General features: G+C 45.9%; 1 protein-coding gene across 20 annotated transcripts in view; it reads left to right on the forward strand.

Annotated features, from left to right (window-relative positions):
- LOC112126064 (neurexin-1) overlaps window positions 1-12376 on the forward strand; it is a 1188344-nt gene that overhangs the window by 22555 nt on the left and 1153413 nt on the right. The window contains exon 2 of one of the 20 annotated variants that reach the window (XM_029911748.1): window positions 11064-11073. The exons of the other annotated variants lie outside the window; for them this stretch is intronic. Coding sequence (XP_029767608.1) covers window positions 11064-11073 — 10 coding nt within the window. The remainder of the gene's footprint in view (window positions 1-11063; window positions 11074-12376) is intronic. 20 annotated transcript variants of the gene reach the window in all.

Here is a 12376-nt window from a genome sequence, read left to right on the forward strand (position 1 = left end):
AGCATTTCATAAGGCTCGCGCCCGCTTCAACACAATGTGCTAATGGCTGATTCATTAGTGTTTTGTCGTCATGTTTACATCATTTTAGTTTACACATGTGTAAATAGACAATACTGTACATAGAAACAACCTATCGAAATACATACAAAACAAGCTGAACTTAAAATAAAGGTGACTTTAAGTCTTATTAAAATATGTAAAATCTGTTTGGCCCACACAAGGTTCTGCTAACGTTTATGTGTTATAAGTTTGGGCACCACTGCCATTTAGAATTGGGGAATGCCTGCCCTGAAGCCTGTAATATACTTGAAATTGCTTCCTGCTCTCATTGGAAATGGGTTTCAGATATGAAGGCTGAGGATTCATACTAACTTTTCAAAAAAAGACACTGTGACATTCTGTACCTTGGGGGAGTGTACTGTAACCCCCATATTCTTTATTTTCGTATAATCGGGATCTCACATATAAAGCAAGCAAGCAGAAAGGTTATGATCTGCTGAAAGTTATTTCTCTATCCATATATGTGTATCATTAATGCATATGAAGTTATGAGAATTGTGTTGTATGGTGGTCACTAAAGCATGCTGTAAGTTGGGGAATCAGCCAGATATTAGCTCCCCAGAGGCAACAGCAAGGAAAGTAACCAACGCCCGGGCGGGGTGTCAAATAAGCCCATCAACAGCCATTGTCCAGCAAGGGAGCTACATGCAATGACTCACCTGCATGACGCCCCACCAGGGGAATTGCTCAACCTTGCTTGAAGAGACTCAGCAATGCCACACAGACATGCCTGGACTTATGTTCTACAAGCACATGGACTGAGAATATAAAACAGACAGAGTAGACACATACTATGCCCTTCTCTTGCCCCCACCTATGCTGCAACCAACCAAGACACTGAGAAGAAGACAAGACTCCAACAGAGGAGATTGGCCCAGGTTTAAGGAACAAATGTGTATACTAAGGACTGCAGTATCTAGTGAGATGAGAAAAACTGCTTAATCTAGTTGCTGCCCAGTCTAATAGGGTTGAGAGTTTAGACTGCATGCTTATATTTTATTTTAGTAACCACTCTGACTTGTTAGGCTTTGACTTATAATCACTTAAAATCTATCTTTATAGCTAATAAATCTGTTTGTTTATTCTACCTGAAGCAGTGCGTTTGGTTTGAAGTGTGTCAAAGATTCTCCTTGGGATAACAAGCCTGATACATATAAATTTCTTTGTTAAATTGCGAACTTATACCCGCTGGACGCTGCAAGCTTATATGACTGGACACTACAAGATGGAGGTTCCTAAGGTTGTGTCTGGGACCGGAGATACTGGCTAGTGCCATTTGGTTATAAGTAGCTGGGAGCAGCTTGCATGCCAGAGGTTGTGCGTGAACAGCCCAGGAGTGGGGGTTCTCACAGCAGAGCAGGGTAAGGCTGGCTCCCAGAGTCAAGGATTGGGGAGGCCTAGCAGATCACTGGTCCGGATAATGCCAGAGGGGAATGTCACAGACACCCTCCCCCAAAAAGCAGCTCCCATTAGTACCACTTTTGGCAAAACAGTGGAAGTTTTGACAACTGTTGCATGGATTTCCAGAATATGTTATATCAAACAATGGTCCTCAGAAATGCATAAAGAGGAATGTAATTGAGGATATTTGTTCATCTGCTTATCAATATATATCTCTAAAGGGCTGACATTGACCTTTTTAATTACCCCCTTTTTTGGTCCCCCAAATGCTCAGGAGTGTTCTAATCTGGGGCTTATTTTGGGCCCATTTCTATGCCAAACTTTAAAAAAAAAAAAAAAAGGGAAATAGGAAGCTATTCAGATATGATAATGTGCCAATTTGGTTTTGGTCTTATGCTTTCATTCAAATCAGTAGAAATAATGAGAACAAAAGGGTAAAAATTGATAGTGACTTCGCTCCTAAACAACAGGTGTTAAAGGCAGATTACAGGAGAGGAAAGATGAAAAAATAAAGATAAGGAAAAAAGGTACTGGGTCCAGTGACCTGAATTATGAAGGTAAATGGCAAATTGATTGAGAGACATTTAAATCAGTTGTGCTCTTTAAAGAATAAAATTATATCAGACTGAAAGTTTAAAAATAATATTTGCTAGAGAAAAGACACTTTAACTTTCCCTCATGTAAAGAATTTATGTCCATCATTTGACAAAGCAGCTGTTGGTCCTACATCAGCTGTTAGGTCTGAATCAGTGTCTACAAAGGATGTAGAAGATAGAGATAATAGGGGACTTCAGTAGGGCAGCATTCCCTATTAAAGTCAGAAGTGTGATATGCGTGGTTTGTTTTCCCAGTTGTAAAACAAGAAAGGAAGGCAAAGAAGGGGATTTGCCGCTTTAACAGACTTGGCATCTGCCTCTTGTAAGCACCCTTCTTTGGCTGATTCCACATCTGCAATCTCTGGGTTTGGAATGGGGAATCCCCTTTGGGTCAGGTGTGTGCCTGTTGTTTCTTAGTTTGGAATGGGATGGCACCCACCTCTTGTGATTAACCGCCCCCGTGGCTGATGTTTCTTCAGCAGGTCTTCAGTGACACAGCCCTCTGGCTGAGTCACACACACTGTCTGTAGGTGGAACAGACAAAACCCCTTCTGGGTTGTAAAATCTCTATCTGGTCACAGCCCTGGTATGGGACCAAAGAGCCAAGGCTTCCTCCCTGGAGACACTGCCTTCTATAACAGTCCAACAGGGGCCCATCACAGGACCCTCAGTTGGGGTGTCCTTATCAGCAGCCCTCCCTGAGCACTCTCTTTAACCAGACGAGCAGGGCCCATCACGGTACCCAGGGCCGGCTCCAGGCACCAGCTGAGCAAGCTGGTGCTTGGGGCAGCAGATTGTTCGAGGCGGCATTCTGCCCAATCCTAGGGCGGCACGGCCGTTTGTTTTTTTTTTGTTCCGCTCTGGCTGCAGGGCAGTCCTCTTCCTTCCCTCCCCGCTGACCGGAGCGGAGCCCTCGCGGCAGGCGGCAGGAGGTGGCGCAGTGGGAGGGGCCGCGTGGCAGCGCCCCTGCTGTAGCCCTGGCCGCCCCCTTCTCTCTCTCTCCCGCCCGCCCCCCCCCCCCCCCCCGGCCCCCCCCCCCCCCCCCCCCCGCCCGGCCCGCGGGTTTTTTTTTTTGCTTTGCTGTTCTGGCCGCCCCGTTTTTTGTTTTTTTTGGGGGGCAGCCAGAACGGCAAAGCAAAGAGCCGGCCCTGACAGTACACTTGTTTGGTCTGGCTAGATTCTGGGCTCAGTCATTGCTTGATCCCTGCAGCCTGCCAGGAGCTCCTCTTTGTTCCCTGGTCTTTGGCAGCCCTCCTTGGGCTCAGTCCTTCCTACACTGAGCTGGTCCTGCTGTTTTTCCCTTCAGCCAGGAACCCAAGTTTTACTCTTTCAGCTCCAGGCAGCAACTGTCACAGATGTTCCTTTTTATATGGTCCTCCTGGCCCCTGATTGGCTGCTCCAGCAGTCTTTCTGATTGGCTGCCTCCCGTGCAGCCACTTTAGGCCCCTGGAGGACTTCTCCTTTACTCTTTCCTTAGGCGGGGTGAGGCAGGGCCATGAGCCTCCAGCAGGGGGCCTCCATACCTCGTCTACCCTGTTACAGCCCCCCACAAATGTTTAGAAAAAATGGTTTGCCTCATTCAGCTCTCACTTACAACGAGGTAAATCAGAAGGAACTCTGTACAAGTCAATGGAGTCATACCCAGTGATTAAAATAGATCCAAACAAGAGGGGTAGTCCTACCTGCACTGTACAAGGAGGATGTGGAAAAATTGGAAAGAGTCCAGCGGAGGGCAACAAAAATGATTAGGGGTCTGGAGCACATGACTTATGAGGAGAGGCTGAGGGAACTGGGATTGTTTAGTCTCCAGAAGAGAAGAATGAGGGGGGATTTGATAGCTGCTTTCAACTACCTGAGGGGGGGTTCCAGAGAGGATGGAGCTCAGCTGTTCTCAGTGGTGGCAGATGACAAAACAAGGAGCAATGGTCTCAAGTTGCAGTGGGGGAGGTCTAGGTTGGATATTAGGAAACACTATTTCACTAGGAGGGTGGTGAAGCACTGGAATGCGTTACCTAGGGAGGTGGTGGAGTCTCCTTCCTTGGAGGTTTTTAAGGCCCGGCTTGACAAAGCCCTGGCTGGGATGATTTAGTTGGGAATTGGTCCTGCTTTGAGCAGGGGGTTGACTAGATGGCCTCCTGAGGTCCCTTCCAACCCTGATATTCTATGATTCTATGATTCTATGATTGAAGGGAGCTGTGGGGAAGAACTGCATACCCAACCAGGGAGAGAGGAGAAGCTCTCCTCTGCTTTTAGCATTTTGTCTTCCTTATGTTAACCCCTAGTTATAGCAATGCCACTGTAAGTGAAAGGAGAACTAGACTATTTCTGGGGGGGGCGTTAATCAAAAATTTGGAAAGCTATTTCTCTGTGGGGGAGTAATTACCACACTACTGCATTCCAGCAATGTAAAGAGTTCTCATGCACAAAAGCTAAGCTATAGTCCTTGTTGTAAGCTATAGATCTATTTGCTAACAATGCCTGTGGAAAATAAAGCTGGAATTGTTTACAACTCCTAGAGTTGTGCTGGTAGAATCATAGAATATCAGGGTTGGAAGGGACCTCAGGAGGTCATCTAGTCCAACCCCCGGCTCAAAGCAGGACCAATCCCCAACTAAATCATCCCAGACAGGGCTTTGTCAAGCTGACTTTAAAAACCTCTAAGGGTATGTCTACACTACGAGAGTAGTTCGATTTTAGTTAAATCGAATATGTGCAATCGATATTAGAAAGTCGAACGTGTGTGTCCACACTAAGGACAGTAATTCGACTTTGTCAGTCCACACTACCAGGGAAAGTGTCGACATTGGAAGCAGTGCACTGTGGGCAGCTATCCCACAGTTCCCGCAGTCCCCGCTGCCCATTGGAATTCTGGGTCGAGCCCGCAATGCCTTCTGGGGGAAAAAAATGTCTCGAGGGTGCTTTTGGGTAACTGTCGTCATCCAATCGTCACTCCCGCCCTCCCTCCCTCCTTGAAAGCGCCGGCGGGAAATCAGTTCGCGCACTTTTCTGGTCAGTGACAGCGCGGACGCCACAGCACCGCGAGCATGGATCCCGCTGCGACCATCGTGGAGATGCCTACAGTGATCCTCGGGGACCCATCCTACCCGCTAATGCCCTGGCTCATGAAGCCCTATACTGGCGCCCTGGACAGTGAAAAAGAACTCTTCAACTACCGGCTAAGCAAGTGCAGAATGGTGGTGGAGTGTGCTTTTGGCCGTCTCAAGGGGAGATGGAGAAGCTTACTGACTCGCTGTGATCTCAGCGAAACCAATATCCCCATCGTTATAGCAGCTTGCTGTGTGCTCCACAATCTCTGTGAGAGCAAGGGGGAGACCTTTATGGCGGGGTGGTAGGTTGAGGCAAATAGCCTGGCTGCTGATTACGCCCAGCTTGACAGCCGGGCGATTAGAAGATCCCAGCGGGACGCGCTGTGCATCTGGGAGGCTTTGAAAGCCAGTTTCAAGACTGAGCAGGGTACCCAGTGACTTTTAAGTTTGTGGACACAGAGGCTGAACTTGCCCCCGTTTCTTTACCCAGTTACCCCCTTCACCCCCTTCCCAAAAAATAAAATCTGTTCTGTTTTGCTAATGAACACCGTTGTCTTCATTACTGTTTTCGCGGGAATGTTTTAAACCTGGGTTTAGTGTTGTGATGCTAATGATGCTTCTAAACTGCCCTCCCCCACCACAAAGTCACAGAGCAACCCCGCCCCCCCCCCACAGAACATGAAAGCCACCTCCCAGACTGACCAGGGTAACTAGTCACTGCACTGTGTATGTGCCCTGCTGCTGGACCTGCCCCCTGCTAAAGGTGACTGTCCTGTCTAATTACCAAGCCCCTTCCCCCCCCTTCAGACAGACTCTCCTCCAAAAGAAGAGGATGGAAACAGTAATGAACAGAAACGTCTTTTTTATTAACAACCACACATGGAACGGGGGGGTGAAACTTGGACGGGGTCTTGTGTGAGGCGGGTAGGAAAGGACTTTTCAGATTTTGGGGAATGAGAGCCTTCTAGTGCTATAGCTGTCCGCTGGGGTGGAGTGAAAGTTTTCACGGCCCCTGCCGCCCCTCCGTGTTTGGACTTTGGGTGAGGGGGGTATGGGACTTGGTGGCGGGGCAGGGCGGTTAGAGAGAGACTGCAGCGGGGCTCTCTCCTCCTGCCTCCGGTCCTGCAGAACATCCACAAGGCGCCGGAGCGTGTCCGTTTGCTCCCTCATTAGTCCAAGCAGCGTTTGAGTCTCCTGCTGGTCCTCCTGTCGCCACCTCTCCTCCCGTTCCATGTTTGCCCGGTGCATTTGGGACAAGTTCTCCCTCCACTGTGTCTGCTGGGCTGCCTGTGCTCGGGAGCATCCCATTAGTTCAGCAAACATGTCTTCCCGTGTCCTCTTCTTCCTCCTCCTAATGTGCGCTAGCCTCTGGGCAGATGTGGCTGTGGGAATTGGAAAAAGGGAGTGAATTCCTGAGACAGATCAATGTATCTGTGGACAGAGAACATAGTCTTTCTCTGTGAACAAGACCATGCAGAACACCTATCACACGCGCACTGAGGACAAGGTCGAATTTTCGGCCCTCGCCTACAGTGCCTGCGGTCTTGCTGTGGCGAGCTGAGGAGCGGGGCAGGACACCGGACTTTGTCTAGCTGGCAAACATGGTAAGCCGTAGACTTGTGGCTGCTTAAAACTTTAAGAGTGGCACTGGCCTCCTTTCACATAGAAAGCAATGCGAGTCTCTGTTGGCAGCAATCCTGCAAGCATGAACTCTGCCCCTATCCCAGCCCCTCGCGGCTGTAAACCGCGTGGCTGTAAACCGGCGGTTGCAGTTCTGTAAAGGAACGGGCAAGCAGTCCCAATACTAACTTTCCCCTACCTAATTCAAAGCAGGGCGTCATGCCAGACATCACCCTCCTGAGGGTCTCGGAGAGCCAGAAGGAGAGGATGCTCCGGGACAGCCTGCAGAAACCGGGGCCATTTGCTGCTATGTTCTGCAAGGCCATGATCCCCGAATACCTGCTGGCGTTGTGGCAGGGAAACGTGTCTTACCACGGGGGGCCTAATAAGCTCTCCCTGCCAAAGAACCTGATAATTAGGCTGGAAAGACACCTGCAGGAGGCCTATGAGGAGTTCTCCCCGGGGGATCTCGCCTCTATCCCCGGACACATCGACCAGTTTTTGGGTTAGGTGCCCTTGGAGGGACAAAAGAGTGGAGCGTCTTGGGCAGTGTAATCATGAAGCGGACATTGTTGAATTTTCTTAAAATGGTTCGGACTATACATTGAAGCGGACAAAGACACAATAATCATGATACCCTTTGTTCAGATTCCCGTTTTGTTGCACTTTCCTGTTTACATGTTTAGAAGCACTTTACCCATTGTTAATATTTCAAATCTTCCTGTTCTGTTATGAATAAAAGTTTACATACTTGAAAGCACTTTAGTGTTAGTATTTAAAATATGCAAGTTCTGTTATAAATAAATGTTAAGATATTTAAAACACTTACTGCTTGATCCTTCCCCTGAATCTGTGTCTGGGGTAACGGCGGGGGACGGTTGGTAGGGGATCTCTGTGAGGGTGATGAAGAGCTCCTGGCTGTCGGGGAAATCAGCGTGGTAAGCGCTGTCGACTGCATCGTCCTCTTCATCTCCTTCCTCATCTTCCCCGTCAGCTAACATGTCGGAGGAACCGGCCGCGGACAATATCCCATCCTCAGAGTCCACGGTCAGTGGTGGGGTAGTGGTGGCGGCCGCACCTAGGATGGAATGCAGTGCCTCGTAGAAACGGGATGTGTGGGGCTGGGATCCGGAGCGTCCGTTTGCCTCTTTGGTCTTCTGGTAGCCTTGTCTCAGCTCCTTGATTTTCACGCGGCATTGCGTTGCATCCCGGCTGTATCCTCTCTCTGCCATGGCTTTAGAGATCTTCTCGTAGATCTTTGCATTCCGTCTTTTGGAGCGCAGCTCGGCAAGCACGGACTCATCTCCCCACACAGCGATGAGATCCAAGACTTCCCGATCAGTCCATGCTGGGGCCCTCTTTCTAGTCTGGGATTGCACGGCCATCTCTGCTGGAGAGCTCTGCATCGTTGCCACTGCTGCTGAGCTCGCCACGCAGGAAATGAGATTCCAACTGCCCAGACAGGAAAAGGAATTCAAATTTTCCCGGGGTGTGGCTGGTCAGAGCATCCGAGCTCGGACTGCTGTCCAGAGCGTCAACAGAGTGTTGCACTGTGGGATAGCTCCCGGAGCTATTAGCGTCGATTTCCATCCACACCTAGCCTAATTCGACATGGCCATGTCGAATTAGCGCTACTTCTCTCGTTGGGGAGGATTACAGAAATCGATTTAAAGAGAGCTCTATGTCGAACTAAATGGCCTCGTGGTGTGGACGGGTGCAGGGTTAAGTCAATGTAACGGCGCTAAAGTCGACATAAACGCCTAGTGTAGACCAGGCCTAAGGAAGGAGATTCCACCACCTCCCTAGGTAACCCATTCCAGTGCTTCACCACCCTCCTAGTGAAAAAGTTTTTGCTAATATCCAACCTAAACCTCCCCCAAAACAAAGTTATGCTGTGATATGTGTCTGGAATGTAGTTAAGTTACTGTTTTGATCTTCACCACGGTCAAATGGGTGCTGTGAGATTTCCCAGTGCACAGTCGTGTTCTACTTTATATCACTGATCAGAGTTCATGACTAATACTCTAAATACACTACATTAACAGCCAACTAACAGTAAAGTCTGCCCCCGCCCCCCCATTATTTTGGGATGTACAGCACTGAAAGTACAACTAAATGTATGAGTTTTATTTTCTCTGTAGGCTTTTCTATGGTGTATGTTTCTATGTATGTATATTTTCTTTTTGTACAGTTTGACTCACAAACATTAATAGTTTATCATCACAACACCTCTATGACACAGACAAGTTTTATTATTCCTAGTCACCCATGGAAAAATGGAAAATAGAGAGATTCAGAACAAAATTTCATTGAGTTTTGGGCCTTTAGCACTTCTGAAAGGCAGGAACAAGGTGTCTACAGTTCGCCACCCAAAAACTAAGGAACACAGAAATAATGAACACTTCTGAAAATTGTCTGCATGTGATTTGTACAAGTCTGTAACAAAACCGGGATTAAAGCCCAGATATTCCAGTACATTGCCTTAGCCATAACACCCACCTTCTGCTTGTACAGAAGTAATATGAATCTTGCCACACTCAGCCATCTATCTATAAAACCCAAGATTCATGAAATTTAAAGCAATTAGCTTGGAAAGTTTATTATATTGGGGGGCATTATATTTTCCTTCATTGTGAAGCACAATCACTTATTTAAAAATATTCCTAAATTCTAAAACAATGAGAATTAAAATTTACATTGAACAAGAATGCTGGGGAAAAGGGCGCTTTAAAAACTAGCAGATCTCAAAGAATATTTCCAATGGCAATTTACAGGTATTTTTTTTCCTCATTCCAATATTTATCTTGCTACAGCAGATCTGTCTATTGAGCTACAATTTCTGTGTTAGTTATCATATTGTGTGTAATTACATGTCTCTCTCAGAGAGTCTGAGTTTGCAATGAGCAGGGAGCAACAGCTAGGCCTGTGCTGTGCTAGTTTCAAATCCCTAGTTACATATCTGTACAATGCCTGGCATTCTTCACATTAATGAGATTGTTCCCCATTTCCCTATGGTCATAAAATAAGGAAGAAAAATATCAAAAAAGTGACATGTTGTATGGGTTATAACTATTAAAAGAAATGTTTTTAGATGTGGTTTAGGCTTACCGAATACCAATATATGTTAATATAAGCTGTGTGCTGTGTCATTAGAATTCAACGGGGGGCCCACTCCTGCTATCATTGATGTTGATGGCAAAACTCTCTGAGGAGTAACTGTTGGAACTGTTTACTTTTTACTGGTGCCCTTTGTATGTGGTTGGCAATGGCGATTTGTATGAATGGCCAATTTTTAGTGCACAATCGTGTGTCACATTTTCAAATATGGTCACCATAGCTGCACCTGCAAATCAGCAATCAAAAATGTAGATGACCATAACTGGACATTTGTGCAAAAAATTGTCTGACTTATGCAAGTATGACAATTGAACATTTAATTATTAATTATTATTATTTTTTATTATTATTATTAAAAATCTATGTCTGTGTGCCACTCTGTGTCTCAGGAAATGTATCAAGTAGGTTTTGCATTGGCTCATTACTGTAAACCATTGTTTCCATGTGGTGCCCAAGTCAGCTTGTATTGGGATATATTAATGGTTCTGAATTTTCAGGTAAAAATGCAATGATTTCATCATGAACATGCGCTACCCATACAAGAAGGCATAGATCTGAGACCTTTGATTTCTTTGTTACACATAAAAAAACATCAACTCGTGCACACACAAACAAAGGTGGCTATATGCCATTTTGTGTGAAGCTGTATAAATCACTATAGTGTCTATTTTGTGTCAAATGTGACCATTTGTTGGAGTTGTTTTCTCATTAGTTCAGCTTCAGAAAAAAATAAAAAATCAAATGTATTTCCTTCTTTTAAAAGCCTTTTTGACTGTACACCTGAAATGTAAGGCAGGTCTTCTCTTCAAAGATTTTGATATACACTTATAAAGAAAATGGAGATATTTGCAATAACTGAATGGGTCAGCTACTGGTGTATTCAACATATGTTGGGAAAGGTTGCCAACTTTTTATGTCACAAGACAATTGACATATTTATGTCAACTTTTTCATAATTATTTTTCCATTGCCAGATTCCCAAATGCTGACAAACCATCTTTCATATCATTTTCTAAATGACGGGCTTACTAACAGATACCCTCAAAAGGATATAATGCACACATAATCCTGTATCTCTCTGAAATTAACTCAAAATGGCTTCTGTCACAGCAGAACATTATTTAGTAATCTAAACCTTATTTAAATGAATTGCTGAAATGGGTGCCAGAGTAATATAAAAGGACCAATTGTGATTTAATGCTGTTATTATGGTGCCACTGAGACATTAATCAGTGTCACCAACCCCAGTCTGTCTGTAACAAAGATGGCACTTTGCAACGTAACAGTGTCCTGGGACTTTCTCAGAGTGCTCTTTCTGCTCAGATTTTATTTTTAATTGTATTGATTGATCAAAAGGAGTAAACAAATTGTTCCTTTAGACTATAATCATCATATGGAATCTGTGCAGTGTAAAGACTATGGTTAGCTTTGACTCCCTGTTTAGATGTGTTCAAGACTTCTAAATGGAATGCTGAATGGAATGGAGAGAGATGATTCAAGCAATCTGTTTCACTAATGTGCAAGACATTAATTCTCTCAGTGTTGGCAGAAAATGCATAACCCATAAAGGAAAAACATGCATAGCTGTATGATTTTACATATCAAAGAGTAAATAATTACTCTGAAACCAGTGGAGCATGTGACAAAATGGCCAATGTTGGCATGGTGGGTCCCGTGTTTTTCCTGGCCGGGGCTAAGACACTACCCCTTTCCCCTGCTCTTGGGGTGCTGAGGGCCCTGCTAGTGGCCCGGGAAGATGGTAGAGGAGGGAAGCAGGGGAGGGGTCTGGCTTTGCTCCTCACTCTGAGCCCCAGTCTCTCTCAACCCCTGCAGGTTTCTAACCTCTTTCCCCTTGGGCAGGGTTACCCTCGGTCCTTGATGCTGGGGGAGGGAGTCTCCCTGCCCTGATGGGGCAGGATCTCCCTTCCTTCGGTTCTCTGGTCTTTCAAGTCTCAGCAAAACCCCTCCAAACTCCAGTCCTCTCTCCTTCCTCACACACCCTAACTGCCTGAAGCAGGGGGTTTTATTAGGTTCCTGACAGGGCCTTAATTGACTACAGGTGCTCCAATTAACCTGTAGCAACACTCCCTAGTCTACAGGGAACCACGCCTTAATTAGCCTAGGGCTATATCTCCCCTCTCCCACTGCTCTCTGACCCTCCTGTACCACAAGGGTTGGAAGAGAAGGAGCAAGTAGTTGCAATGTCTGACCAAGAGTTGAGGAAGCCATAATAGCCCATTTTAAAAGTGGATACTAACTCTGAGTGCCTGCGTTTTTGGTTCCCCAATTTGAGGCATCTTGTCTCTGATTTCACTGCTCTACAGCCAAAATACTTCTGAAATAAATGTAGTCAAACTTTACTAATTCTGGGTCACTGAGAACGAAAATGATGCTTAAAATTGTTGATTGGCTCTAGTTTTCAAGATATGCTATTGGGTCAGTATATACGACCCTTGACTTGGGAATGGCAGAGGATAAGTGAGTTATAAAGGGAAGGGATCTCAATTTAAACCAGAAATGACTAAAATACATCTT

The sequence above is a fragment of the Terrapene carolina genome, unplaced genomic scaffold, assembly GCF_002925995.2.
Source record: "Terrapene carolina triunguis isolate 2854851 unplaced genomic scaffold, T_m_triunguis-2.0 Scaffold121, whole genome shotgun sequence".
Classification (NCBI taxonomy): Eukaryota; Metazoa; Chordata; order Testudines; family Emydidae; genus Terrapene; species Terrapene triunguis.